Raw genomic sequence first — 25,681 nt, 5'->3', positions numbered from 1 at the left:
TCCAGGCCGGTATCTCAGCAACGGGACCCTGTTGAATCGTTGTTCCCGGGCCCCCCTCAGTTGGACCACCAATGTCCTCCCGGGGTATCTCCTACATCCCAGTCTGAGGGTTCTGACTTAGACCCCAGCCCCAGATTGACTAAGCGGGCTCGCTTAGAATTTCCCTCGACATCATATTGTTTAGGGTCTCAGCGGGGGGAATCTTTGGTTGATGATGCGGAGACAGCTGATCAGGATTCTGATCCTGAGAGCGCTCTCAATCTTAATACTCCAGACGGGGACGCCATAGTGAACGATCTTATTGCGTCCATCCATCAGTTGCTGGATATTTCTCCCTCAGCCCCTCCGGCGGAGGAGTCAGCTTCTCAGCAGGAGAAATTTCGTTTCAGGTTTCCCAAGCGGACACAGAGTATGTTTCTAGACCACTCTGATTTCAGAGAGGCAATCCAGAATCACCATGCTTGTCCAGATAAGCGTTTTTCTAAGCGCCCTAAGGATACACGTTATCCTTTCCCCCCGGACGTGGTTAAAGGTTGGACTCAATGTCCCAAAGTGGATCCTCCAATCTCCAGACTGGCGGCTAGATCCATACTTGCAGTGGAAGATGGGGCCTCGCTCAAAGATGCCACTGACAGGCAGATGGAGCTCTGGTTGAAATCCATCTATGAAGCTATCGGAGCTTCTTTTGCCCCAGCATTCGCAGCCGTATGGGCGCTGCAAGCTATCTCAGCAGGTCAAGCGCAAATTGAAGCAGCCACTTGCACGGCCGCGCCACAAGTGGCATCCATTACCACCCAGACCTCGGCAATTGCGTCTTACGCTATTAATGCTGTCCTGGACTCTGTGAGCCGTACGGCGGTGGCGACCGCCAATTCGGTGGTACTCCGCAGGGCCTTGTGGCTACGGGAATGGAAGGCAGATTCTGCTTCCAAAAAGCGCTTAACCAGTTTGCCAATTTCTGGCGACAGGCTGTTTGGCGAGCGTCTGGATGAAATCATCAAACAATCCAAGGGAAAGGATACAGCCTTACCCCAGCCCAAACAGAACATTCCCCAACAGAGGAGAGGGCAGGCGAGGTTTCGGTCCTTTCGGGGCGCGGGCAGGTCCCAATTCTCCTCGTCCAAAAGGTCTCAGAAAGAACAAAGGAACTCTGATGCATGGCGGTCTAAGTCACGTCCTAAAAAGAACATTGGAGGCACCGCTAACAAGGCGGCTTCCTCATGACTTTCGACCTCCTCTAGTAGCATCCTCGGTCGGTGGCAGGCTCTCCCGCTTTTGCGACGCCTGGCTGCCACAAATAAAAGACCGCTGGGTGAGAGACATTCTGTCTCACGGTTACAAGATAGAGTTCATCTCTCGTCCCCCGACTCGATTCTTCAGGTCTTCTCCGCCTCCCGAGAGAGCCGAGGCTCTTCTGCAGGCGCTGGGCACTCTGAAGGCAGAAGGAGTGGTGGTCCCTGTTCCTCTTCATCAACAGGGCCACGGTTTTTACTCCAACTTGTTTGTGGTCCCAAAGAAGGACGGCGGGTCTTTCCGTCCTGTCCTAGACCTGAAACTTCTCAACAAACACGTAAAGACCAGGCGGTTCCGGATGGAATCCCTTCGCTCCGTCATCGCCTCAATGTCCCAAGGAGATTTCCTTGCATCGATCGATATCAAAGATGCTTATCTCCACGTTCCGATTGCCCCAGAGCACCAGCGCTTCTTGCGCTTCGCCATAGGAAACGAACACCTGCAGTTCGTGGCACTGCCATTCGGCCTGGCAACAGCCCCACGGGTTTTCACCAAGGTTATGGCTACTGTAGTAGCGGTCCTCCATTCTCAGGGTCACTCGGTGATCCCGTACTTGGACGATCTGTTGATCAAGGCACCCTCTCAAGAGGCATGCCAACACAGCCTCGACGCTACCCTGGAGACTCTCCAGAGTTTCGGGTGGATCATCAATTTTCCAAAGTCAAATCTGACACCGGCCCAATCGCTCACATACCTTGGCATGGAGTTTCATACCCTCTCAGCGATAGTGAAGCTTCCGCTGATCAAGCAGCGGTCACTACAGACAGGGGTACAATCTCTCCTTCAAGGCCAGTCACACCCCTTGAGGCGCCTCATGCACTTCCTGGGGAAGATGGTGGCAGCAATGGAAGCAGTCCCTTTCGCGCAGTTTCACCTGCGTCCTCTTCAATGGGACATCCTACGCAATTGGGACAGGAAGCCGACGTCCCTCGACAGGACCGTCTCCCTCTCTCAGGCGACCAAAGCTTCCCTTCGGTGGTGGCTTCTTCCCACTTCATTATCGAAGGGGAAATCCTTCCTACCCCCATCCTGGGAGGTGGTCACGACGGACGCGAGTCTGTCAGGGTGGGGAGCGGTTTTTCTCCACCACAGGGCTCCGGGTACGTGGACCCAGCAAGAGTCCTCGCTTCAGATCAATGTTCTGGAAATTCGGGCAGTGTATCTTGCCCTGAAAGCGTTCCAGCAGTGGCTGGAAGGCAAGCAGATCCGAATTCAGTCGGACAATTCCACAGCGGTGGCATACATCAACCACCAAGGCAGCACACGCAGTCGACAAGCCTTCCAGGAAGTCCGGCGGATTTTGATGTGGGTGGAAGCCACGGCCTCCACCATATCCGCAGTTCACATCCCAGGCGTGGAAAACTGGGAAGCAGACTTTCTCAGTCGCCAGGGCATGGACGCAGGGGAATGGTCCCTTCACCCGGACGTGTTTCAGGAGATCTGTTGCCGCTGGGGGGTGCCGGACGTCGACCTCATGGCGTCCCGGCACAACAACAAGGTACCAACGTTCATGGCACGGTCTCAAGATCCCAGAGCTCTGGCGGCAGACGCCTTAGTTCAGGATTTGTCGCAGTTTCAGCTCCCTTATGTGTTTCCTCCGCTGGCACTGTTGCCCAGAGTGTTACGCAAGATCAGGGCCGACTGCCGCCGCGCCATCCTCGTCGCTCCAGACTGGCCGAGGAGGTCGTGGTACCCGGATCTGTGGCATCTCACGGTCGGCCAACCGTGGGCACTACCAGACCGACCAGACTTGCTGTCTCAAGGGCCGTTTTTCCATCTGAATTCTGCGGCCCTCAACCTGACTGTGTGGCCATTGAGTCCTGGATCCTAGCGTCTTCAGGGTTATCTCAAAAAGTCATTGCCACTATGAGACAGGCTAGGAAACCAACGTCCGCCAAGATTTATCACAGGACGTGGAAAATTTTCCTGTCGTGGTGCTCTGCTCAGGGTTTTTCTCCCTGGCCATTTGCATTACCTACTTTTCTGTCCTTCCTTCAATCTGGACTGGAAAAGGGTTTGTCGCTCGGTTCCCTTAAGGGACAAGTTTCAGCGCTCTGTGTTTTTCCAGAAGCGCCTAGCTAGACTTCCACAGGTACGCACGTTCCTGCAGGGAGTTTGTCACATCGTTCCACCTTACAAGCGGCCGTTAGAACCCTGGGATCTAAACAGGGTGCTGATGGTTCTTCAGAAACCACCATTCGAGCCAATGAGAGATATCTCTCTCTCACGACTTTCGCAGAAAGTGGTTTTTCTAGTAGCAGTCACTTCTCTTCGGAGAGTGTCTGAGCTAGCAGCGTTGTCGTGCAAAGCCCCTTTTCTGGTTTTTCACCAGGACAAGGTGGTTCTACGTCCGGTTCCGGAATTTCTCCCTAAGGTGGTATCCCCCTTTCATCTCAATCGGGATATCTCCTTACCCTCTTTTTATCCTCATCCAGTTCACCAATGTGAAAAGGATTTGCACTTGTTAGATCTGGTGAGAGCACTCAGACTCTACATTTCTCGTACGGCGCCCCTGCGCCGCTCGGATGCACTCTTTGTCCTTGTCGCTGGCCAGCGTAAAGGGTCACAGGCTTCCAAATCAACCCTGGCTCGGTGGATCAAGGAGCCAATTATCGAAGCTTACCGTTCGGCTGGGCTTCCGGTTCCCTCAGGGCTGAAGGCCCATTCTACCTGAGCCGTGGGAGCGTCCTGGGCTTTGAGGCACCAGGCTACGGCTCAACAGGTGTGTCAGGCGGCTACCTGGTCGAGCCTGCACACTTTCACGAAGCACTATCAGGTGCATACCTATGCTGCGGCGGATGCCAGCCTAGGTAGACGAGTCCTTCAGGCGGCGGTTGCCCACCTGTAGGAAAGGGCCGTTTTACGGCTCTCTTACGAGGTATTATTTTACCCACCCAGGGACTGCTTTTGGACGTTCCAATTGTCTGGGTCTCCCAATAGAGCGAAAAAGAAGAAGGGAATTTTGTTTACTTACCGTAAATTCCTTTTCTTCTAGCTCTAATTGGGAGACCCAGCACCCGCCCCTGTTTTTTTGTGTACACATGTTGTTCATGTTGAATGGTTTCAGTTCTCCGAGTTTTCCTTCGGATTGAAGTTACTTTAAACCAGTTTATAATTTATTTTTCCTCCTTCTTGCTTTTGCACCAAAACTGAGGAGCCCGTGGGAGCACGGGGGGTGTATAGGCAGAAGGGGAGGGGCTTAACACTTTTGAGTGTAGTACTTTGTGCGGCCTCCGGAGGCATAGCCTATACACCCAATTGTCTGGGTCTCCCAATTAGAGCTAGAAGAAAAGGAATTTACGGTAAGTAAACAAAATTCCCTTCTTCTCAGTCGTCAGGGCATGGATGCGGGGGAATGGTCCCTGCACCCAGAGGTGTTTTGAGAGATCTGTCGCCGCTGGGGAACGCCGGACGTCGATCTCATGGCGTCACGGCACAACAACAAGGTCCCGGCCTTCATGGCACGATCTCAAGATCACAGAGCTCTGGCGGCGGACGCATTAGTCCAGGATTGGTCGCAGTTTCGACTGCCTTATGTATTTCCTCCTCTGGCAATGCTGCCCAGAGTACTACGCAAGATCACTGCCGACTGCCGTCGCGCCATTCTCGTCGCTCCAGACTGGCCGAGGCGGTCATGGTACCCGGATCTGTGGCATCTCACGGTGGGTCAGCCGTGGGCGCTGCCAGACCGCCCAGACTTGCTGTCGCAAGGGCCGTTTTTCCATCTGAATTCTGCGGCCCTCAACCTGACTGTGTGGCCATTGAGTCCTGGCTCCTAGCGTCTTCAGGGCTGTCTCAGGATGTCATTGCCACTGAGACAGGCCAGGAAACCGACGTCCGCCAAGATCTATCACAGGACTTGGCGGATTTTCTTGTCCTGGTGTTCTGATAAAGGTTTTACTCCCTGGCCTTTTGCCTTACCCACTTTTCTTTCCTTCCTTCAATCCGGAATGGATAAGGGGTTGTCACTTAGTTCTCTCAAAGGGCAAGTATCGGCACTCTCAATATTCTTTCAAAAGCGCCTGGCCAAGCTTCCGCAGGTCCGCACGTTCCTGCAGGGAGTTTGCCACATAGTCCCACCTTACAAGCTCCCGCTTGAACCCTGGGACCTTAACAGGGTGCTAACGGCTCTTCAGAAACCGCCTTTTGAACCGCTGCGTGATATCTCCTTATCACGTCTTTCGCAGAAGGTGGCATTTCTAGTAGCAGTTACTTCACTCCGTAGAGTGTCGGAGCTTGCAGCACTGTCATGCAAAGCCCCCTTCCTGGTTTTTCAGGCAGGTCCTTCAGGCGGCGGTGGCCCACCTGTAGGAGGGAGTCGTGTCGACTCTTATCGAGGTATTCTTTTACCCACCCAGGGACTGCTTTTGGACGTCCCAATTGTCTGGGTCTCCCAATGGAGCGACAAAGAAGAAGGGAATTTTGTTTACTTACCGTAAATTCCTTTTCTTCTAGCTCCTATTGGGAGACCCAGCACCCGCCCCTGTTCCCTTCGGGCTGGTTGTTCTTTTGTGTACACATGTTGTTCATGTTCAATTGTTTCATGGTTTTCAGTTCTCCGAACATCCTTCGGATTGAATTTACCTTTAACCAATTTATAAGTTTCCTCCTTCCTGCTTTTGCACCAAAACTGAGGAGCCCGTGAGGCACGGGAGGGTGTATAGGCAGAGGGGAGAGGTTACACTTTTGAGTGTAATACTTTGTGTGGCCTCCGGAGGCAGAAGCTATACACCCAATTGTCTGGGTCTCCCAATAGGAGCTAGAAGAAAAGGAATTTACGGTAAGTAAACAAAATTCCCTTCTTTCCGGCGGATTCTCTAGCTTTTGCCTGAGAACCGCGCCGATGGTGCCTGCTTGTCGGCCTCGCCGCTTAAATTTAGGCCCCGGCTTCGCCGGAGGCCTAGTTTCGTTTTCCTGCCCTCGCATGTCACTCATGCAGAGGGACAGGTTCGGCTCCTCCCGGCGGCCGTTCTACACAGGGGAGGGACACTCCCCACTGCTGGGGCGTCCCTCCTTCCCTGCAGGTCTCTATAGCCCTCCAGTTCCCGCTCTTTTATAGGAACGCCCCCTAGTCATTTCTCAGGCAGAGTTCACTCTGCTCTGGGACATCCTGCATTCTGCATTTCTGCTGAGGTGCTGCGACTGGGGGACCGGGCTTCAGGATCTGGAGGGCACACAACACCGCGCTCAGCGGTCTGGTAAGCCACAGCCGGTCTCCGGTTGTGGACCTCTGTATACCACCAGCATGTCTCACACAAGGAGCAAGGCCCAGTGGTCTCTCAGGCTGCTGCTGCACCTGTGACTGAACCCCCGGCCTGGGTAGAGTCCTTTTCTAGGTCCATATCCCAGTCATTTGCTGAGTCCATGGGGCTTTTGTCCAGGACTTTAATGAATATGCATCAGCCCCCCTCACAGGGTGCCTCTAATACTCTTGACAGAGGACTCCTATCCTCTGACCTCCGTCCATCGGAGCTCACGGAGGATTCATCATCTGATCCCAGACCCCGTCCTTCTAAGAGAAGGCGCAGGGTTTCCTCCCCCTCCCCATCCCACGGCTCTGTCTCAAGAGCTGACTCTCAAGATGAGGAGGATGCCCTCACTGGGGGCTCGGAGGCTATGTATCCCATCGATTTCTCTGAGGGTGACTCAGATCTTAGTGACTTGATTGCTTCTATTAATTCTGTGCTGGATCTCAATCCGCCAGTGTCAGAGGAGCAACTCTCTTTGGCAGAAAAACATCAGTTTACCTCGCCTAAGAGAGTGAAGAGTGTGTTCTTTAACCACTCCAGTCTTCAGACCGCTGTGACCAAACCCAGGGCCTGCCCTGACAAACGCTTTCCAAAGCGTAGTTCTGATGACCGGTTTCCATTTCCACCTGAGGTGGTCAAGGAGTGGTCTCACTCCCCAAAGGTAGACCCTCCGGTGTCTAGGCTATCAGCCCGGACCGTTGTGTCGGTGGCTGACGGCACCTCACTTAAGGATTCCACTGACCGTCAGATTGACCGTCTGGCCAAATCTGTGTATGAAGCTGCAGGGGGCCGCGTTTTCCCCGACTTTTGCAGCAGTGTGGGCTCTCAAAGCCATCTCTGCTTCTCTAGAGGAGATGCATTCCCTCACCAAGGAATCTATGCCTGAGATGGTTACCTTAACTGCTCAGGCTTCAGCCTTTTCATCTTATGCCATGTCTGCCATGCTAGAGGCTGCTCACCGCACTGCGGTGGCTTCAGCTAATTCTCTTGTTATCCGCAGGATTTTGTGGCTTCGAGAGTGGAAGGCAGATGCTTCTTCCAAGAAGTTTCTTGCTGGGCTCCCTTTTGCTGGTTCACGGCTGTTTGGTGAACAGCTGGATGAAATCATTAAAGAAGCTACTGGCGGGAAGAGTACTTCCATGCCACAAACCAAGACCAGGAAACCCGCCCAGGGTAGGAATCAATCGAGGTTTCGTTCCTCCAACTGGTCATCCTCTAAGCCTTCCGCCTCGTCCGCTAACTCAGCCAAGGATCAGAAATCCAAAAGCGCATCCGCAGAAGACCGCAGGAGGTTCTCCCACTAAGGCAGCTTCCTCATGACTCTCGGCCCGCTCCAGCCACGTCCTTAGTCGGTGGCAGGCTCTCCCACTTTGGCGACGCTTGGTTAAAGCAGGTCTCCGATCAGTGGGTGAGAGATATCATATCTTACGGCTACAGGATAGAATTCTCTTCCAGCCCTCCAAACAGATTTTTTTCTCTCAACTCCCCCCTGCTCCAAGGCCGCCGCCTTCTCGCAGGCCGTGGCGTCCTTGCAGGCAAACGGAGTGATTGTCCCAGTTCCCGCTCAGGAACGGTTCAGAGGTTTTTACTCAAATCTCTTCCTAGTTCCAAAAAAGGACGGTACCTTCCGGCCCATCCTGGATCTCATGCTTCTCAACAAGCATGTCCGGGTGCGGCATTTTCGCATGGAGTCTCTGCGATCAGTCATTGCCTCTATGACCCAAGGGGAGTTCCTGGCGTCCATCGACATCAGAGATGCCTATCTACATGTGCCAATCGCAGTGTCACATCAGCGTTGATTACGTTTTGCGATAGGAGAGGATCATTTCCAATTCGTGGCTCTCCCCTTTGGGTTAGCCACGGCCCCTCGGGTATTCGCCAAGGTCATGGCGGCAGTGATTGCGGTCCTGCACCTCCAGGGGTTAGCAGTGCTTCCTTATCTGGACGACCTTCTGGTCAAGGGTCCATCCAGCGCAGACTGTCAGCGGAGTGTTTCGCTCACTCTCGCCACCCTAGCCCAATTCGGGTGGATTGTCAATCTTCCCAAATCCACTCTGACTCCGACCCAGAGTCTCACGTACCTAGGGATGCAGTTCGAGACTTTGCCGGCACTTGTGAAGTTGCCCTTAATCAAACAGCAGTCTCTCCGGCTAGCGGTGCGCTCTCTCCTGAGGCCCCGCCGTTATTCCCTCAGGTGCCTGATGCAGGTGCAGTTCAAATTGTGGCCTCCATGGAGGCGGTTCCCTTTGCCCAGTTCCATCTGCAGCTGGACATTCTCCGCTGTTGGGACAAGCGGCCTTCCTCCTTACAGAGGTTAGTGGCTCTGTCGCCACGGACCAGGAGCTCTCTTCAGTGGTGGCTTCGACCACTCTCCCTGTCCCAAGGGCGCTCCTTCCTGACTCCGTCCTGGGTGATTCTCACCACGGATGCCAGCCTATCCGGCTGGGGAGCGGTACATCTCCACCACAGAGCACAGGGCACTTGGACTCCGTCCGAGTCAGCCCTTTCAATCAATGTGCTGGAAACCAGAGCTGTGCTTCTAGCTCTCCTAGCCTTTCACCACCTGTTGGCGGGCAGGCACATTCGAGTCCAGTCAGACAACGCGACAGCGGTTGCCTACATCAATCACCAAGGCGGGACACGCAGCCGCCTGGCAATGTTGGAGGTCCAACGCATTCTTCAATGGGCGGAGGACTCCAAGTCCACCATATCCGCAGTCCACATTCCTGGCGTAGAAAACTGGGAGGCAGATTATCTCAGCCGTCAATCCGTGGACGGTGGCGAGTGGTCCCTGCACCCGGCAGTGTTTCAGTCAATCTGCCACAAGTGGGGCACTCCGGACGTGGACCTAATGGCATCCCGTCACAACAACAAGGTTCCGGTTTACGTGGCTCGCTCCCACGATCCTCAGGCCTTCGCCGCGGACGCTCTGGTTCAAGACTGGTCCCAGTTTCGTTTGTCCTACGTGTTTCCCCCTCTAGCTCTCTTGCCCAGAGTCCTGCGCAAGATCAGAATGGAGGGCCGTCGAGTCATCCTCATTGCACCGGACTGGCCCAGGCGAGCTTGGTATCCGGACCTGCTCCAACTGTCCGTGGAGATGCCGTGGCATCTTCCGGACCGTCCAGACCTGCTCTCGCAAGGTCCGTTTTTCCGCCCGAATTCTGCGGCACTCAAATTGATGGCGTGGCTCTTGAGTCCTGGATTTTGACGGCTTCTGGTATTCTTCCTAAAGTCATCTCCACTATGACTCGGGCCCGTAAGTCTTCCTCCGTCAAGATCTATCACAGGACTTGGAAAATGTTCCTGTCCTGGTGTCGCTCTTCCGGCCATTCTCCTTGGCCATTCTCGTTGCCGACCCTTCTGTCTTTTTTACAGTCCGGTCTGCAGCTAGGACTGTCCCTCAACTCTCTCAAGGGACAAGTCTCAGCTCTATCAGTGCTGTTCCAGCGGCGTCTCGCCCGGCTGGCTCAGGTCCGCACCTTCATGCAAGGTGCGTCTCACATCATTCCGCCTTACCGGTGGCCCTTGGATCCCTGGGACCTTAACTTGGTCCTCACGGTATTGCAGAAACCCCCTTTCGAGCCCCTTAGGGAGGTTTCTTTGTATCGTCTTTCTCAAAAGGTGGCCTTTCTAGTTGCCATAACTTCTCTCAGGAGAGTTTCTGATTTTGGCTGCGCTCTCCTCGGAGTCACCTTTTTTGGTTTTTCACCAAGACAAGGTAGTTCTCCGTCCGACCCCGGACTTTCTTCCTAAGGTGGTCTCTCCCTTCCACCTTAACCAGGATATTTCCTTGCCTTCCTTCTGTCCAGGCCCTGTTCATCGCTTTGAGAAAGCGCTGCATACTCTAGATCTGGTGCGGGCTCTCCGCATTTATGTGTCTCGCACCGCTGCGCTTAGGCGGTGCATCTCTCTTTTTGTGCTAACCACAGGGCGGCGCAAGGGTCTCTCTGCTTCTAAGCCGACCTTGGCCCGTTGGATTAGATCGACCATTTCGGACGCCTACCAGAGTACTCAGGTGCCTCCCCCGCTGGGGATCAAAGCACACTCGACCAGAGCTGTCGGTGCCTCTTGGGCTTTTAGGCACCAGGCTACGGCTCAACAAGTCTGTCAGGCTGCCACTTGGACTAGCCTGCATACCTTTTCGAAGCACTACCAAGTGCATGCTCATGCTTCGGCAGATGCGAGCTTGGGCAGACGCATCCTTCAGGCGGCTGTCGCCCACTTGTGAAGTTAGGCTCCGCCTACTTCTTAGTTTTTCTGTTTATTCCCACCCAGGGACAGCTTTGGAACGTCCCATGGTCTGGGTCTCCCAAAGGAACGATAAAGAAAAAGAGAATTTTGTTACTTACCGTAAATTCTTTTTCTTACAGTTCCGTATTGGGAGACCCAGCTCCCTCCCTGTTGCCTGTTGGCAATTTTCTTGTTCCGTGTGTTTATCACCGGCTGTTGTCGTGGACAGAGTCTCCGGTTGTTCCGGTTTTTACTCGGTTCTACTTGTGGGTGGCTATTCTCCTTCAGCTTTTGCACTAAACTGGCTAGGACTGGCTACCAGGGGGTGTATAAGCTCAGAGGGAGGAGCTACACTTTTAAGTGTAGTACTTTGTGTGTCCTCCGGAGGCAGAAGCTATACACCCAATGTCTGGGTCTCCAAATACGGAACTATAAGAAAAAGAATTTACGGTAAGCAACAAAATTCTCTTTTTCTTTGTCGCTCTATTGGGAGACCCAGACAATTGGGTGTATAGGCTATGCCTCCGGAGGCAGCACAAAGTATTACACTCAAAAGTGTTAAGCCCCTCCCCTTCTGCCTATACACCCCCCGTGCTCCCACGGGCTCCTCAGTTTTTTGCTTTGTGCGAAGGAGGCAGACATGCACAGCACAGCTCCACAGATTGGTCAGCAGCAGCTGCTGACCAGGTCGGATGGAAGAAAAGTGGGCCCATATAGGGCCCCCAGCATGCTCCCTTCTCACCCCACTCTTGTCGGCGGTGTTGTTAAGGTTGAGGTATCCATTGCGGGTACGGAGGCTGGAGCCCACATGCTGCTTTCCTTCCCCATCCCCCTCAGGGCTCTGGGTGAAGTGGGATCCTATCGGTCTCCAGGCACTGAGACCGTGCTTCATCCACAACTCCTGTGGAGACTGCTGGATAGGAGCCGTGTTCCGTTCAGGGACATGGCCCTGCTACTTGGAGGTACTCTGTATCCCTGTAGGGACCGCGCACGGCAACACCTCAGCTTTGCTGGGTGTGCTAGTGCACCGGGGACCGCGGCGCTGACCGGGTCTATATGTGCCATTACACACTCAGCGTCGCTGAGTGTGTTTTATATGTAGGGGCTACCGCGCTAACCGCCGCTGCCATGTGAAACTGCGGCGCGGCTGGGACTTGTAGTTCGCCGGGGACTTCGGCGTCGGCCGCGCTTTTACGGCGGCGACGCTTATACTAGAGTCCCCGGCTTTCTTGCGGCCTAGCTTCCTTTTTCCCGCCCTCAGCCCTGACAGGCAGGGGAAGGGCGGGACGCTGCACGGAAGAGAGGGACAAACGAGCAGCATGAGGGCTGGAGCATGCTTTGCATACTCCACTCCCCTCACTGTGCACTGTGTGAGACGCCCACGGCTCCCTCCTCTCGTCAGGACGCCGCAGCCATTTCCTGTCAGCTCCTCCGACGCTGCAGAGAGGGACAAACCCTGGGAAACCCAGACACGGTCTCTGGTGGCCTCACAACCGCTTTAGGCGGCTGGTAAGCAGCACATGTGGTGTTAGCCCCATGGTGCTGTAGTGTATTGATACATTCTGTGTTATCACTATATACTTTACACTGTATGAGCACAGTTCATTATGGCTATTTACCCTTTTGTGTTAATCAGGGAAAACAATAGCATGGCGCCCACAAAGACAGGGGTGCCAAAAAACAGGATTATTATGCTGCCTGCGCCGCTTGTACGACCCAGCTGCCGGCAGGTCCCATTGACCCTCATTGTGTGCAATGTGTGGCCCCTGTGACTCTCTTCTTCAGCCAGAGCATCTGCTAAGAGGGGCCCAGGGGGAGACACCTGTTGACACGGTCCTTAGTGACGGGGATGGAGTTTGCAAAACTCTCTTAGACTATGGCTGAGATACTAGAAGCCTTGCAGTCCAGGCCGGTATCTCAGCAAAGGGACTCTGTTGAATCATTGTTCCCTGGCCCCCCTCAATTGGAACAACAATGTCCTCCCGGGATACATTCCAGGCTGAGGGTTCTGACTTAGACCCCAGCCCCAGACCGACTAAGCGGGCTCGCTTAGAATTTCCCTCGACATCATGTTGTTAAGGGTCTCAGCGGGGGGAATCTCCGGTTGATGATGCGGAGACAGCTGATCAGGATTCTGATCCTGAGGGCGCTCTCAATCGTAATACTCCAGACGGGGACGCCATAGTGAACGATCTTATTGCGTCCATCAATCAAATGCTGGATATTTCTCCCTCAGCTCCTCCGGCGGAGGAGTCAGATTATCAGCAGGAGTAATTCCGCTTCAGGTTCCCCAAGCGTACACCGAGTATGTTTCTAGACCATTCTGATTCCAGAGAGGCAGTCCAGAATCACCATGCTTGTCCAGATAAGCGTTTTTTCTTAGCGCCTTAAGGATACACGTTGTCCTTTTCCACCTGACGTGGTTAAAGGTTGGACTCAGTGTCTCAGAGTGGACCCTCCAATCTCACAGACTGGCGGCTAGATCATTACTTGCAGTGGAAGATGGAGCCTCGCTCAAAGATGCCACTGACGGGCAGATGGAGCTCTGGTTGAAATCCATCTATGAAGCTATCGGAGCTTCTTTTGTCCCAGCATTCGCAGCCGTATGGGCGCTACAAGCTATCTCAGCAGGTCAAGCGCAAATTGAAGCAGCCACATGCACGGCCGCGCCACAAGTGGCATCCATTACCTCCCAAACCTCGGCAACGCTATTAGTGCTGTCCTGGACTCTGCGAGCTGTACGGCGGTTGCGGCCGCCAATTCGGTGGTACTCCGCAGGGCCTTATGGCTACGGGAATGGAAGGCAGATTCTGCTTCCAAAAAAGCGCTTAACCAGTTTGCCAATTTGTGGCGACAGGTTGTTTGGCGAGCGTCTGGATGAAGTCATCAAACAATCCAAGGGAAAGGATACATCCTTACCCCAGTCCCAACCAAACATATCCCAACAGAGGAGAGGGCAGTCGAGGTTTCGCTCCTCTCGGGGCGCGGGCAGGTCCCAATTCTCCTCGTCCACAAGGTCTCAGAAAGACAAAGGAGCTCTGATGCATGGCGGTCTAAGTCACGTCCTAAACAGACCACCGGGGGCGCCGCTAACAAAGCGGCTTCCTCATGACTTTCGGCCTCCGCTAGTAGCATCCTCGGTCGGTGGCAGGCTCTCCCGCTTTTGCGACACCGGGCTGCCACAAATAAAAGACCGCTGGGTGAGAGTTATTCTGTCTCACGGTTACGAGATAGAGTTTACCTCTCGTCCCCCGACTCGATTCTTCAGGTCATCCCCGCCTCCCGAGCGAGCCGAGGCTCCTCTGCAGGCGCGGCGCACTCTGACGGCTGAAGGAGTGGTCATCCCTGTTCCTCTTCAGCAACAGAGCCACGGTTTTTACTCCAACTTGTTGGTGGTCTCAAAGAAGGACGGGTCTTTCCGCCCGGTCCTGGACCTGAAACTGCTCAACAGACGGGTAAAAACCAGGCGGTTCCGGATGGAATCCCTCCGCTCCGTCATCGCCTCAATGTCCCAAGGAGATTTCCTTGCATCAATCGATATCAAAAATGCTTATCCCCATGTACCGATTGCTCCAGAGCACCAGCGCTTCTTGCGCTTCACCATAGGACACGAATACCTGCAATTCGTGGCACTGCCGTTCGGCCTGGCAACAGCCCCACGGGTTTTTACCAAGGTTATGGCTACTGTAGTAGCGCTCCTACACTCCCTGGGTCACTCGGTGATCCAGTATTTGGACGATCTGCTGATCAAGGCACCCTCTCTAGAGGCATGCCAACGCAGCCTTGACGCTACCCTGGAGACTCTCCAGGGTTTCGGGTGGATCATCAATTTTCCAAAGTCAAATCTGACACCGGCCCAATCGCTGACATATCTTGGCACGAAGTTTCATACTCTCAGTGATAGTGAAGCTTCCGCTGATCAAACAGCAGTCACTACGGAAAGGGGTACAATCTCTCCTTCAAGGCCAGTCACACCCCGTGAGGCGCCTCACGCACTTCCTGGGGAAGATGGTGACAGCAATGGAGGCAGTCCCTTTCGCGCAATTTCACCTGCGTCCCCTTCAATGGGACATCCTATGCAAATGGGACAGGAAGCCGACGTCCCTCGTCAGGACCGTCTCCCTCTCTGACGACCAAAGCTTCCCTTCGGTGGTGGCTTATTCCCACTTCATTAGCGAAGGGGAAATCTTTCCTACCCCCATCCTGGGAAGTAGTCACGACGGACGCGAGTCTGTCAGGGTGGGGAGCGGTTTTTCTCCACCACAGGGCTTAGGGTACGTGGACCCAGCAAGAGTCCTCGCTTCAGATCAATGTTCTGGAAATACGGGCAGTGTATCTTGCCCTGAAAGCTTTCCAGCAGTGGCTGGAAGGCAAGCAGATCAGAATTCAGTCGGACATTTCCACAGTGGTGGCATACATCAGCCACCAAGGCGGCACACGCAGTCGGCAAGCCTCCCAGGAAGTCCGGCGGATTTTGATGTGGGTGTAAGCCACGGCCTCCACCATCTATGCAGTTCACATTCCAGGCGTGGAAAACTGGGAAGCGGATTATCTCAGTCGCCAGGGCATGGACACAGGGGAATGGTCCCTTCACCCGGGCGTGTTTCAGGAGATCTGTTGCCGCTGGGGGGTGCCGGACGTCGACTTCATGGCGTCCCGGCACAATAACAAGGTACCGACGTTCATGGCACGGTCTCAAGATCCCAGAGCTCTGGCGGCAGACGCCTTAGTTCAGGATTGGTCGCAGTTTCAGCTCCCTTGTGTGTTCCTCCGCTGGCACTGTTGCCCAGTGTGTTACGCAAGATCAGGGCCGACTGCCGCCGCGTCATCCTCGTCGCTCCAGACTGGCCGAGGAGGTCGTGGTACCCGGATCTGTGGCATCTCACGGTCGGCCAACCGTGGGCACTACCAGACCGACCAGGCTTGCTATCTCAAGGGCCGTTTTTTTTCCATCTGAATTCTGCGGCCCTCAACCTGACTGTGTGGCCATTGAGTCCTGGATCCTAGCGTCTTCAGGATTATCTCAAGACGTCATTGCCACTATGAGACAGGCTAGGAAACCAACGTCCGCCAAGATCTACCACAGGACGTGAAAAATTTTCCTGTCATGGTGCTCTGCTCAGGGTTCTTCTCCCTGGCACTTTGCCTTGCCCATTTTTTCTGTCCTTCCTTCAATCTGGACTGGAAAAGGGTTTGTCGCTCAACTCCCTTAAGGGACAAGTCTCAGCGCTCTCTGTGTTTTTTCCAGAAGCGCCTAGCCAGACTTCCACAGGTACGCACGTTCCTGCAGGGGGTTTGTCACATCGTTCCTCCTTACAAGCTGACGTTAGAACCCTGGATTCTGAACAGGGTGCTGCTGGCTCTTTAGAAATCACCATTTGAGACAATGAGAGATATTTCTCTCTCTCACGCCTTTCGCAGAAAGGGTTTTTTCTAGTAGCAGTCACTTCACTTCGGAGAGTGTCTGAGCTAGCAGCGCTGTCATGCAGAGCCCCTTTCCTGGTTGTTCACCAGGACAAGGTGGTTCTGCGCAGGGCTGTGGAGTCGGAGTCGGAGCTCATTTTGGTGGAGTCGGAGTCGGTATAAAATGCACCGACTCCGACTCCTAAAATATATAATAAATTGGGGACAGGAGTGCAATGCAGAATGTGCTGAATATTTTACTAAATAACAACATTTAGTATAATGCTTATATTTAAGTGAAAAATTTATTGTAGTACAATGTGAACATCAGACATTTAATTGTTTTTATGATACAATAATCAAGATATTTGGATAGAACATAAAATATTTATTGGAATACAACTTTAGAACACAAAAAAACTAATAAATTGTAAATATGTAATATATATAATATATATATATATATATATATATATACAGTGTATATACACACACACAAGATATATATGTAATCTACTGTATATTACATAGTGTATTACATATTTACAATTTATTACAGTTTTTTGTGTTCTAAAGTTGTATTCCAATAAATATATTTTATGTTCTATCCAAATATCTTGATTATTGTATCATAAAAATTATTAAATGTCTGATGTTCACATACACATATTCATGTACTACAATAAATTTTTCACCTAACTATAAGCAATATATGTAGGAGCCGGAGCCGGAGTCGGAGCCGGAGTCGGTGCAAGAGAATTTGAGGAGTCGGAGTCGAAGGTTTGGCTTACCGACTCCACAGCCCTGGTTCTGCGTCCGGTTCCGGACTTTCTCTCTAAGGTGGTATCCCCCTTTCATCTCAATCAGGATATCTCCTTACCTTTTTTTTTGTCCTCATCCAGTTCACCAATGTGAAAAGGATTTGCACTTGTTAGATCTGGTGAGAGCACTCAGACTCTACATTTCTCGTACGGCGCCCCTGCGCCGCTCGGATGCACTCTTTGTCCTTGTCGCTGGCCAGCGTAAAGGGTCACAGGCTTCCAAATCAACCTTGGCTCGGTGGATCAAGGAGCCAATTCTCGAAGTCCACCGTTCGGCTGGGCTTCCGGTTCCCTCAGGGCTGAAGGCCCATTCTACCAGAGCCGTGGGTGCGTCCTGGGCTTTGAGACACCAGGATACGGCTCAGCAGGTGTGTCAGGCGGCTACCTGGTCGAGCCTGCACACTTTCACGAAACATTATCAGTTGCATACCTATGCTTCGGCGGATGCCAGCCTAGGTAGACGAGTCCTTCAGGCGGCGATTGCGCACCTGTAGGAAGAGGCCGTTTTACGGCTCTCTTACGAGGTATTATTTTACCCACCCAGGGCTTGCTTTTGGACATCCCAATTGTCTGGGTCTCCCAATAGAGCGACAAAGAAGGGAATTTTGTTTACTTACCGTAAATTCCTTTTCTTCTAGCTCTAATTGGGAGACCCAGCACCCGCCCCTGTTTTTTTGTGTACACATGTTGTTCATGTTGAATGGTTTCAGTTCTCCGATATTCCTTCGGATCGAAGTTACTTTAAACCAGTTTATAATTCTTTTTCCTCCTCCTTGCTTTTGCACCAAAACTGAGGAGCCCGTGGGAGCACGGGGGGTGTATAGGCAGAAGGGGAGGGGCTTAACACTTTTGAGTGTAATACTTTGTGCTGCCTCCGGAGGCATAGCCTATACACCCAATTGTCTGGGTCTCCCAATTAGAGCTAGAAGAAAAGGAATTTACGGTAAGTAAACAAAATTCCCTTCTTTTTGCAGGTTGGTCCCTGCGGGTTTTTACCATTATCTATGGCAAAAACTGCAGGTACCATTGGAAATTAAGTGCCATGCACATTAATTCCGCAGCAGAAATTCTGCGGCAAGATCCGCAGGGACAAAAAAAAACCGCAGTGTGCGCACAGCATTTTTTAATCCCCATAGATTTTTCTGCAGAAGGACTGCAGAAATGTTATAAACCTTTTCTGCCGCATTCCTTCAGCGAAATCCGCGGTAAATCCGCAGCGTGCGCACAGGGCCTTATTGCGTGTTCTTTTCATATCAGTCTGTTTTACCCACCCAGCATCCAAGATCCCATCTGCCAGGCGTTTGTATGGTCTCACCGTGTTTTTGTGGGTTTCCACTGGGTACTCCAGTTTCCTCCCACACTCTAAAGGGTACTTTACACACTGCGACATCGCTAGCGATCTCGTTAGCGATGTGAAATTCTAGATCGCAAGTGCGATCTTTTGAGATCGCACATGCGTAAAATGACCTATGTGCGATCTCAAAAGATCGCACTTGCGATCTAGAATTTCACATCGCTAACGAGATCGCTAGCGATGTCGCAGTGTGTAAAGTACCCTTAAGGCTATGTGCCCACACTGTGGAAAATGCGCGGATTTTGCCGCGGATTTCTCGCGGAAAAGCCGCAAATTTTCAAAAAATCTGCAGCACAGCTACTCCCCAGCCATTTCTATGGCATTTGGGAAATGCTGTGCCCACGCTGCGGGAAATCGTGCGGATTTTCGTGCGGAAAAATCAGCAGCATGTCAATTATTCCTGCGGATTTCTCCGCAGGGTCCCATATACTTACCTGCCTCACCGGAGTCACTTTCTTTGTCCGGTGTATAGGAGCGCGGTGAATCCAGGTACAGGAAGGAAGAGGTGGGGCGGAGCCTGCACAAGCTCTGGTCATGTGACAGCCGGAGCTAGTTCAGGCCTGCCCACCTTCTCCTGCAGACGCTGAGAGAGTGACCCGGCTGCCGGAAAGCGAGATGCTGCATGATGGAGGTAAGTATGAACTCCCCCGATCACTCAGCACTTGTTCTGCATTGAGGATGCAGTGCCGAAGCCATGGTACTGTATCCTCAATGCAGAATGACCGCAATATATCCGCAGGACATTCCGCAGCATGGAAACAGACAAAAGTTGTGCTGCTGTTTCCTGGGAGCACCTGCGGATATATCCGCAGGACACTGTCCCCGTGGGCACATAGCCTAAGGACATACAGATAGGAAATGTAGATTGTGAGCCCCAATGGGGGGACAGTGATGATCATATCTGTAAAACACTGTGGAGTTAATAGCGCCGCTATATAAGTGACTAAAATAAATATAGTTAATCTGAATTCGTTAAATTGGCCCGACTAGATGTACTCTAAGGAAATATTTGCAATTTCTATTGATTCAAAGTGGAAATGACTGGTCCTCATTGTGTACTGCTATAACTGTGTAACATAATGGATGTTTCAGCACTTTATTATCCTCGTCTAGAGTGCAGTCGTCTTCGCACCTTTACAGCTGCCTTTTTCTGTCCTGCAGGGAGACTTTGGCACTCAGAAGGAAGCTGCATGGGCGATCAGCAACTTAACGATAAGCGGCCGGAAAGACCAGGTAAGCCAAGGACTCAGAACAGAATGTGGGTTATGGAGCTGGGATTTTCTAGAGGTTGTCCAGCATCTGCCTGTGACAGAATACAGTCATACTTGTACTAGATGTGAGTGTTTGATAACGATCACATCTTATAAGGCTTAATTTGCTCATATTCGTTGACTGGTTTTTTTTTTCCCCTGTCATGACATGGAAACTCCAGAGGGAAACTGATGCAGGAATGGATCCTATAGAAATCTGGTGTAAAAAGCTTTGAAAAGTCGCAAACTTTTAGCGCAACGCAATGCTGTGCTAAACTTTTGCGACTTTTTGGCGTTCTCACAACATTTTCTTCGGCGCTCCATTGGGAGACCCAGACGATTGGGTGTATAGCACTGCCTCCGGAGGCCACACAAAGCATTACACTAAAAAGTGTAAGGCCCCTCCCCTTCTGGCTATACACCCCCCGTGGGATCACGGGCTCATCAGTTTTCAAGCTTTGTGCGAAGGAGGTCAGACATCCACGCATAGCTCCACTGTTTAGTCAGCAGTAGCTGCTGACTATATCGGATGGAAGAAAAGAGGGCCCATACTAGGGCCCCCAGCATGCTCCCTTCTCACCCCATTCCTATTGGCGGTGTTTGTTAAGGTTGAGGTACCCATTGTGGGTACGGAGGCTGGAGCCCACATGCTGCTTTCCTTCCCCATCCCCCTGAGGGGCTCTGAGGAAGTGGGATCTTACCGGCCCCCAAGCCCTGAGGCCGGGCTCCATCCACAGACCCGTAGAACCTGCTGGATACGGAGCTGGGTACCGTTCAGGGACAAGGCCCTGCAACATTCAGGTACTCTGTGTCCCCGTATGGACAGGCCGCGCACACTCCAGACTTGCTGGGTGTGCTAGTGCGCCGGGGACAGTAGCGCTGTGCGCTGGGGTTACAGTCACTGCAGTTTCTCTGAGGGACTTTGTGTTGGGGACTGCCGCGCCGGCCGCCCCTGGAGCGGCGGCGCGGCTGAGACTTGTGGTGCGCCGGGGACTTAGCGCCGACTGTGCTTTTACGACGGCGGCGCTTATAAATCTAGTCCCCGGCTTTTGCGGCCTAGCTCCGCTTCGTTCCCGCCCCCACCCTGTCAATCAGGGCAAGGGAGAGACGCTGTAAGATAGTCAGCGCCGAGGGCTGGAGTCTTATTTACATACTCCAGCCCTCTCACTGAGCACAGTGGGGAGCAGGTTTCCCGCACTTTGTCTGCACACGCTCAGGGCCCGCCCCTCTCCACAGGACGCCGGCAGCCATTCCTACATGCAGTCTGGCTGGAGAACGGACACAGGCTCTGGGAGACCCAGACAAGGGATTTCTGGCGACCACACACCCGCGTTAAGCGGGCGGTAAGCAGCACATTAGTGCTGGCCCCACTAGTGCCCCAGTGTTATATTGGTGTATTTTTTTCTCTATACCATATATATATTGCACTGTAAGGTCGCTTCTTGGCTGTATACCCTATATTGCACTGAGGAGACGACAACATGTCATCCGCAAAACGCAAGGGTGCCAAGACACAGGCTGTATACGCTACTTGTGCCGCTTGTGGGGCTGATCTACCGGCAGGTTCCCATGACCCCCATTGTGTGCAATGTTCGGTCCCTGTGCCACTTCGTCAGCCGGAGTCTATGGTGGTAGTGGCCCAGGCAGAGTCACCGGTGAACCCTGTCCCGGTGACGGGGACAGAGTTTGCAGTTTTTGCTGACAAGATGTCTGTCACTATGACAAAAATCCTAGAGACCTTGCAGGCCAGGCCAGTTACTCAGACCATGGACACTGCTGCGTCAATGTTCCCCGGTCCCCCTCAGTTGGAGTTAATCCGTGCTTCAAGGGGGTCCCAGGCATCTCAGGCTGAAGGCTCTGACTCAGATGACAGTCCCAGGCAGCCTAAGCGAGCTCGCTGGGAGAGACCCTCCACGTCATCACGCGGATCAGGGTCTCAGCGAGAAGAGTCTCTGCATGATGAGACAGAGGAGGGTGATCAGGAGTCTAATCCTGAGACCGCTCTCAATCTGGATACTCCTGATGGTGACGCCATGGTAAATGACCTTATAGCGGCCATCAATAGACTGTTGGATATTTCTCCCCCAGCCCCTTCAGCAGAAGAGGCAGCTGCACAGCAGGAGAAGTTCCATTTCAGGTATCCCAAGCGTAAACTGAGTACTTTTCTGGACCACGCTGACTTCAGAGAATCAGTCCAGAAACACCATGCTTATCCAGACAAGCGTTTCTCCAAACGTCTTAAGGATACACGTTATCCCTTTCCCCCTGACGTGGTCAAACGCTGGACCCAGTGTCCAAAGGTGGATCCCCCAATCTCCAGGCTTGCGGCTAGATCCATAGTTGCAGTGGAGGATGGGGCTTCACTTAAAGATGCCAATGACACAGATGGACCTTTTGGTTGAAATCTGTCTATGAAGCTATCGGCGCGTCGTTTGCTCCAGCATTCGCGGCCGTGTGGGCACTCCAAGCTATTTCAGCTGGTCTGGCACAGGTGGACTCTATCATACGTCCAGCAGTGCCGCAAGTGGAGTCCTTAACTTCGCAAATGTCTGCGTTTGCGACCTATGCTATCAACGCTGTCCTGGACTCTACGAGCCGTACCTCAATGGCGTCTGCCAACTCGGTGGTTTTGCGCAGAGCCTTGTGGTTAAAAGAATGGAAAGCGGATTCTGCTTCCAAAAAATGTTTAACCAGCTTGCCACTATCTGTAGACAGACTGTTTGGTGAGCAATTGGCTGAAATCATTAAACAGTCCAAGGGTAAAGACTCCTCCTTACCCCAGCCCAGATCAAGCAAACCTCAACAAAGGAGGTGGCAGTCGAGGTTTCGGTCCTTTCGAGGCTCCGGCAAGGCCCAATTCTCCTCGTCCAAAGGGACTCCGAAGGAGCAAAGGGGCTCAGATTCCTGGCGGGCTCACTCACGCCCCAAGAAAGCAACCGGAGGAACCGCTTCCAAGGCGGCTGCCTCATGACTTTCGGCCTCCTCCCTCCGCATCCTCGGTCGGTGGCAGGCTCTCCCGCTTTTGCGACATTTGGCTGCCACAGGTCAAGGACCGGTGGGTAACAGACATTTTGTCTCACGGGTACAGGATAGAGTTCAGTTCTCGTCCTCCGCCTCGGTTCTTCAGAACTTCCCCACATCCCGACCGAGCAGATGCTCTTCTGCAGGCGGTGGGCTCACTAAGAGCAGAAGGAGTGGTGATCCCTGTTCCTCTTCAGGAACAAGGGCAAGGTTTTTACTCCAATCTCTTCGTGGTTCCAAAAAAGGACGGCTCGTTCCGTCCTGTTCTGGACCTAAAGCTGCTCAACAAGCATGTGAACGCCAGGCGGTTCCGGATGGAATCCCTCCGCTCCGTCATTGCCTCAATGTCTCAAGGAGATTTCCTTGCATCAATAGACATCAAAGATGCTTATCTCCACGTGCCGATTGCTACAGAGCACCAACGTTTTCTACGTTTTGTGATAAGAGACGAACATCTCCAGTTCGTAGCTCTGCCATTTGGTCTGGCGACAGCCCCACGGGTTTTCACCAAGGTCATGGCGGCAGTGGTAGCAGTCTTGCACTCCCAGGGACACTCGGTGATCCCTTACTTGGACGATCTACTTGTCAAAGCACCCTCTCAAGAGGCATGCCAACACAGCCTGAATGTTGCGCTGGAGACTCTCCAGACTTTCGGGTGGATCATCAACTTTTCAAAGTCAAATCTGTCACCGACTCAATCACTAACGTATCTTGGCATGGAGTTTCATACTCTCTCAGCGATAGTGAAGCTTCCGCTGGACAAGCAGCGGTCACTACAGACAGGGGTACAGTCTCTCCTTCATGGTCAGTCGCACTCCTTAAGGCGCCTCATGCACTTCCTAGGGAAGATGGTGGCAGCAATGGAGGCAGTCCCGTTTGCACAGTTTCATCTGCGCCCACTTCAATGGGACATTCTCCGCCAATGGGACGGGAAGTCAACTTCCCTGGACAGGAAAGTCTCCCTTTCCCAGACGGCCAAGGACTCTCTGCAATGGTGGCTTCTTCCCACCTCATTATCACAGGGAAGATCATTCCTACCCCCATCCTGGGTAGTGGTCACGACAGACGCGAGTCTGTCAGGGTGGGGAGCAGTTTTTCTCCACCACAGGGCTCAAGGGACGTGGACTCAGCAGGAGTCCACCCTTCAGATCAATGTTCTGGAAATCAGGGCAGTGTATCTTGCCCTACTAGCCTTCCAGCAGTGGCTGGAAGGAAAGCAGATCCGAATTCAGTCGGACAACTCCACAGCGGTGGCATACATCAACCACCAAGGAGGGACACGCAGTCGGCAAGCCTTCCAGGAAGTCCGGCGGATTCTGTTGTGGGTGGAGGACAGAGCATCCACCATATCAGCGGTTCACATCCCGGGCGTAGAAAACTGGGAAGCAGTCTTCCTCAGTCGCCAGGGCATGGACGCAGGGGAATGGTCCCTTCACCCGGACGTGTTTCAGGAAATCTGTCGCCGCTGGGGGGTGCCGGACGTCGACCTAATGGCGTCGCGGCACAACAACAAGGTCCCGACGTTCATGGCGCGGTCTCGCGATCAAAGAGCTCTGGCGGCAGACGCCTTAGTGCAAGATTGGTCGCAGTTCCGGCTCCCTTATGTGTTCCCACCTCTGGCACTCTTGCCCAGAGTGCTACGCAAGATCAGATCCGATTGCAGCCGCGTCATACTCGTCGCCCCAGACTGGCCGAGGAGGTCGTGGTACCCGGATCTGTGGCATCTCACGGTCGGCCAACCGTGGACACTACCAGACCGACCAGACTTACTGTCCCAAGGGCCGTTTTTCCATCGGAATTCTGCGGCCCTGAACCTGACTGTGTGGCCATTGAGTCCTGGATCCTAGCGTCTTCAGGATTATCCCAAGGAGTCGTTGCCACCATGAGACAGGCTAGGAAGTCCACTTCTGCTAAGATCTACCACAGAACGTGGAGGATTTTCTTATCCTGGTGCTCTGCACAAGGAGTATCCCCCTGGCCATTCGCGTTACCTACTTTTCTTTCCTTCCTGCAATCTGGGTTGGAAAAGGGCTTGTCGCTCGGCTCCCTTAAAGGGCAAGTCTCGGCACTATCCGTGTTTTTTCAGAAGCGTCTAGCACGACTTTCTCAGGTGCGCACGTTCCTGCAGGGGGTTTGTCATATCGTCCCTCCGTACAGGCGGCCGTTAGATCCATGGGATCTAAACAGGGTACTAGTTGCTCTCCAGAAGCCGCCCTTCGAGCCTCTGAGGGATGTTTCACTTTCTCGTCTCTCACAGAAAGTGGCCTTTCTAGTGGCGGTCACGTCTCTTCGGAGAGTGTCTGAGCTAGCAGCGCTGTCATCCAAGGCTCCCTTCCTGGTGTTCCACCAGGACAAGGTAGTGCTGCGCCCCATTCAGGAGTTTCTCCCTAAGGTGGTATCCTCTTTTCATCTTAATCAGGATATCTCCTTGCCTTCCTTTTGTCCTCATCCAGTTCTTCGGTATGAAAAGGATTTACATTTGTTAGATCTGGTGAGAGCACTCAGGATCTACATTTCCCGCACGGCGCCCCTGCGCCGCTCGGATGCACTCTTTGTCCTTGTCGCTGGTAAGCGCAAAGGGTCGCAGGCTTCCAAAGCCACCCTGGCTCGATGGATCAAAGAACCAATTCTTGAAGCCTACCGTTCTGCTGGGCTTCCGGTTCCATCAGGGCTGAAGGCCCACTCTACCAGAGCCGTGGGTGCGTCCTGGGCATTACGACACCAGGCTACGGCTCAACAGGTGTGCCAGGCAGCTACCTGGTCGAGTCTGCACACTTTCACCAAACATTATCAGGTGCATACCTATGCTTCGGCGGACGCCAGCCTAGGTAGAAGAGTCCTGCAGGCGGCAGTTACCTCCCCGTAGGGGAAGGCTGTCTTTGCAGCTCTAACATGAGGTATTTCTTTACCCACCCAGGGACTGCTTTTGGACGTCCCAATCGTCTGGGTCTCCCAATGGAGCGCCGAAGAAGAAGGGAATTTTGTTACTTACCGTAAATTCCTTTTCTTCTAGCTCCTATTGGGAGACCCAGCACCCGCCCTGTTGTCCTTCGGGATTGT

General features: G+C 53.0%; 1 protein-coding gene across 1 annotated transcript in view; it reads left to right on the top strand.

The window, feature by feature from the left end:
* The window catches only part of KPNA3 (karyopherin subunit alpha 3), a 156,968-nt gene that overhangs the window by 111,257 nt on the left and 20,030 nt on the right, over positions 1 to 25,681 (top strand). The window contains exon 14 of the mRNA XM_075337290.1: positions 19,512 to 19,583. Coding sequence (XP_075193405.1) covers positions 19,512 to 19,583 — 72 coding nt within the window. The remainder of the gene's footprint in view (positions 1 to 19,511; positions 19,584 to 25,681) is intronic.

This window comes from Anomaloglossus baeobatrachus, chromosome 2 (genome assembly GCF_048569485.1).
Source record: "Anomaloglossus baeobatrachus isolate aAnoBae1 chromosome 2, aAnoBae1.hap1, whole genome shotgun sequence".
Classification (NCBI taxonomy): Eukaryota; Metazoa; Chordata; class Amphibia; order Anura; family Aromobatidae; genus Anomaloglossus; species Anomaloglossus baeobatrachus.
The sequence above is the reverse complement of the archived record's forward strand: the minus strand, read 5'-3'. Positions and strand labels throughout refer to the sequence as shown.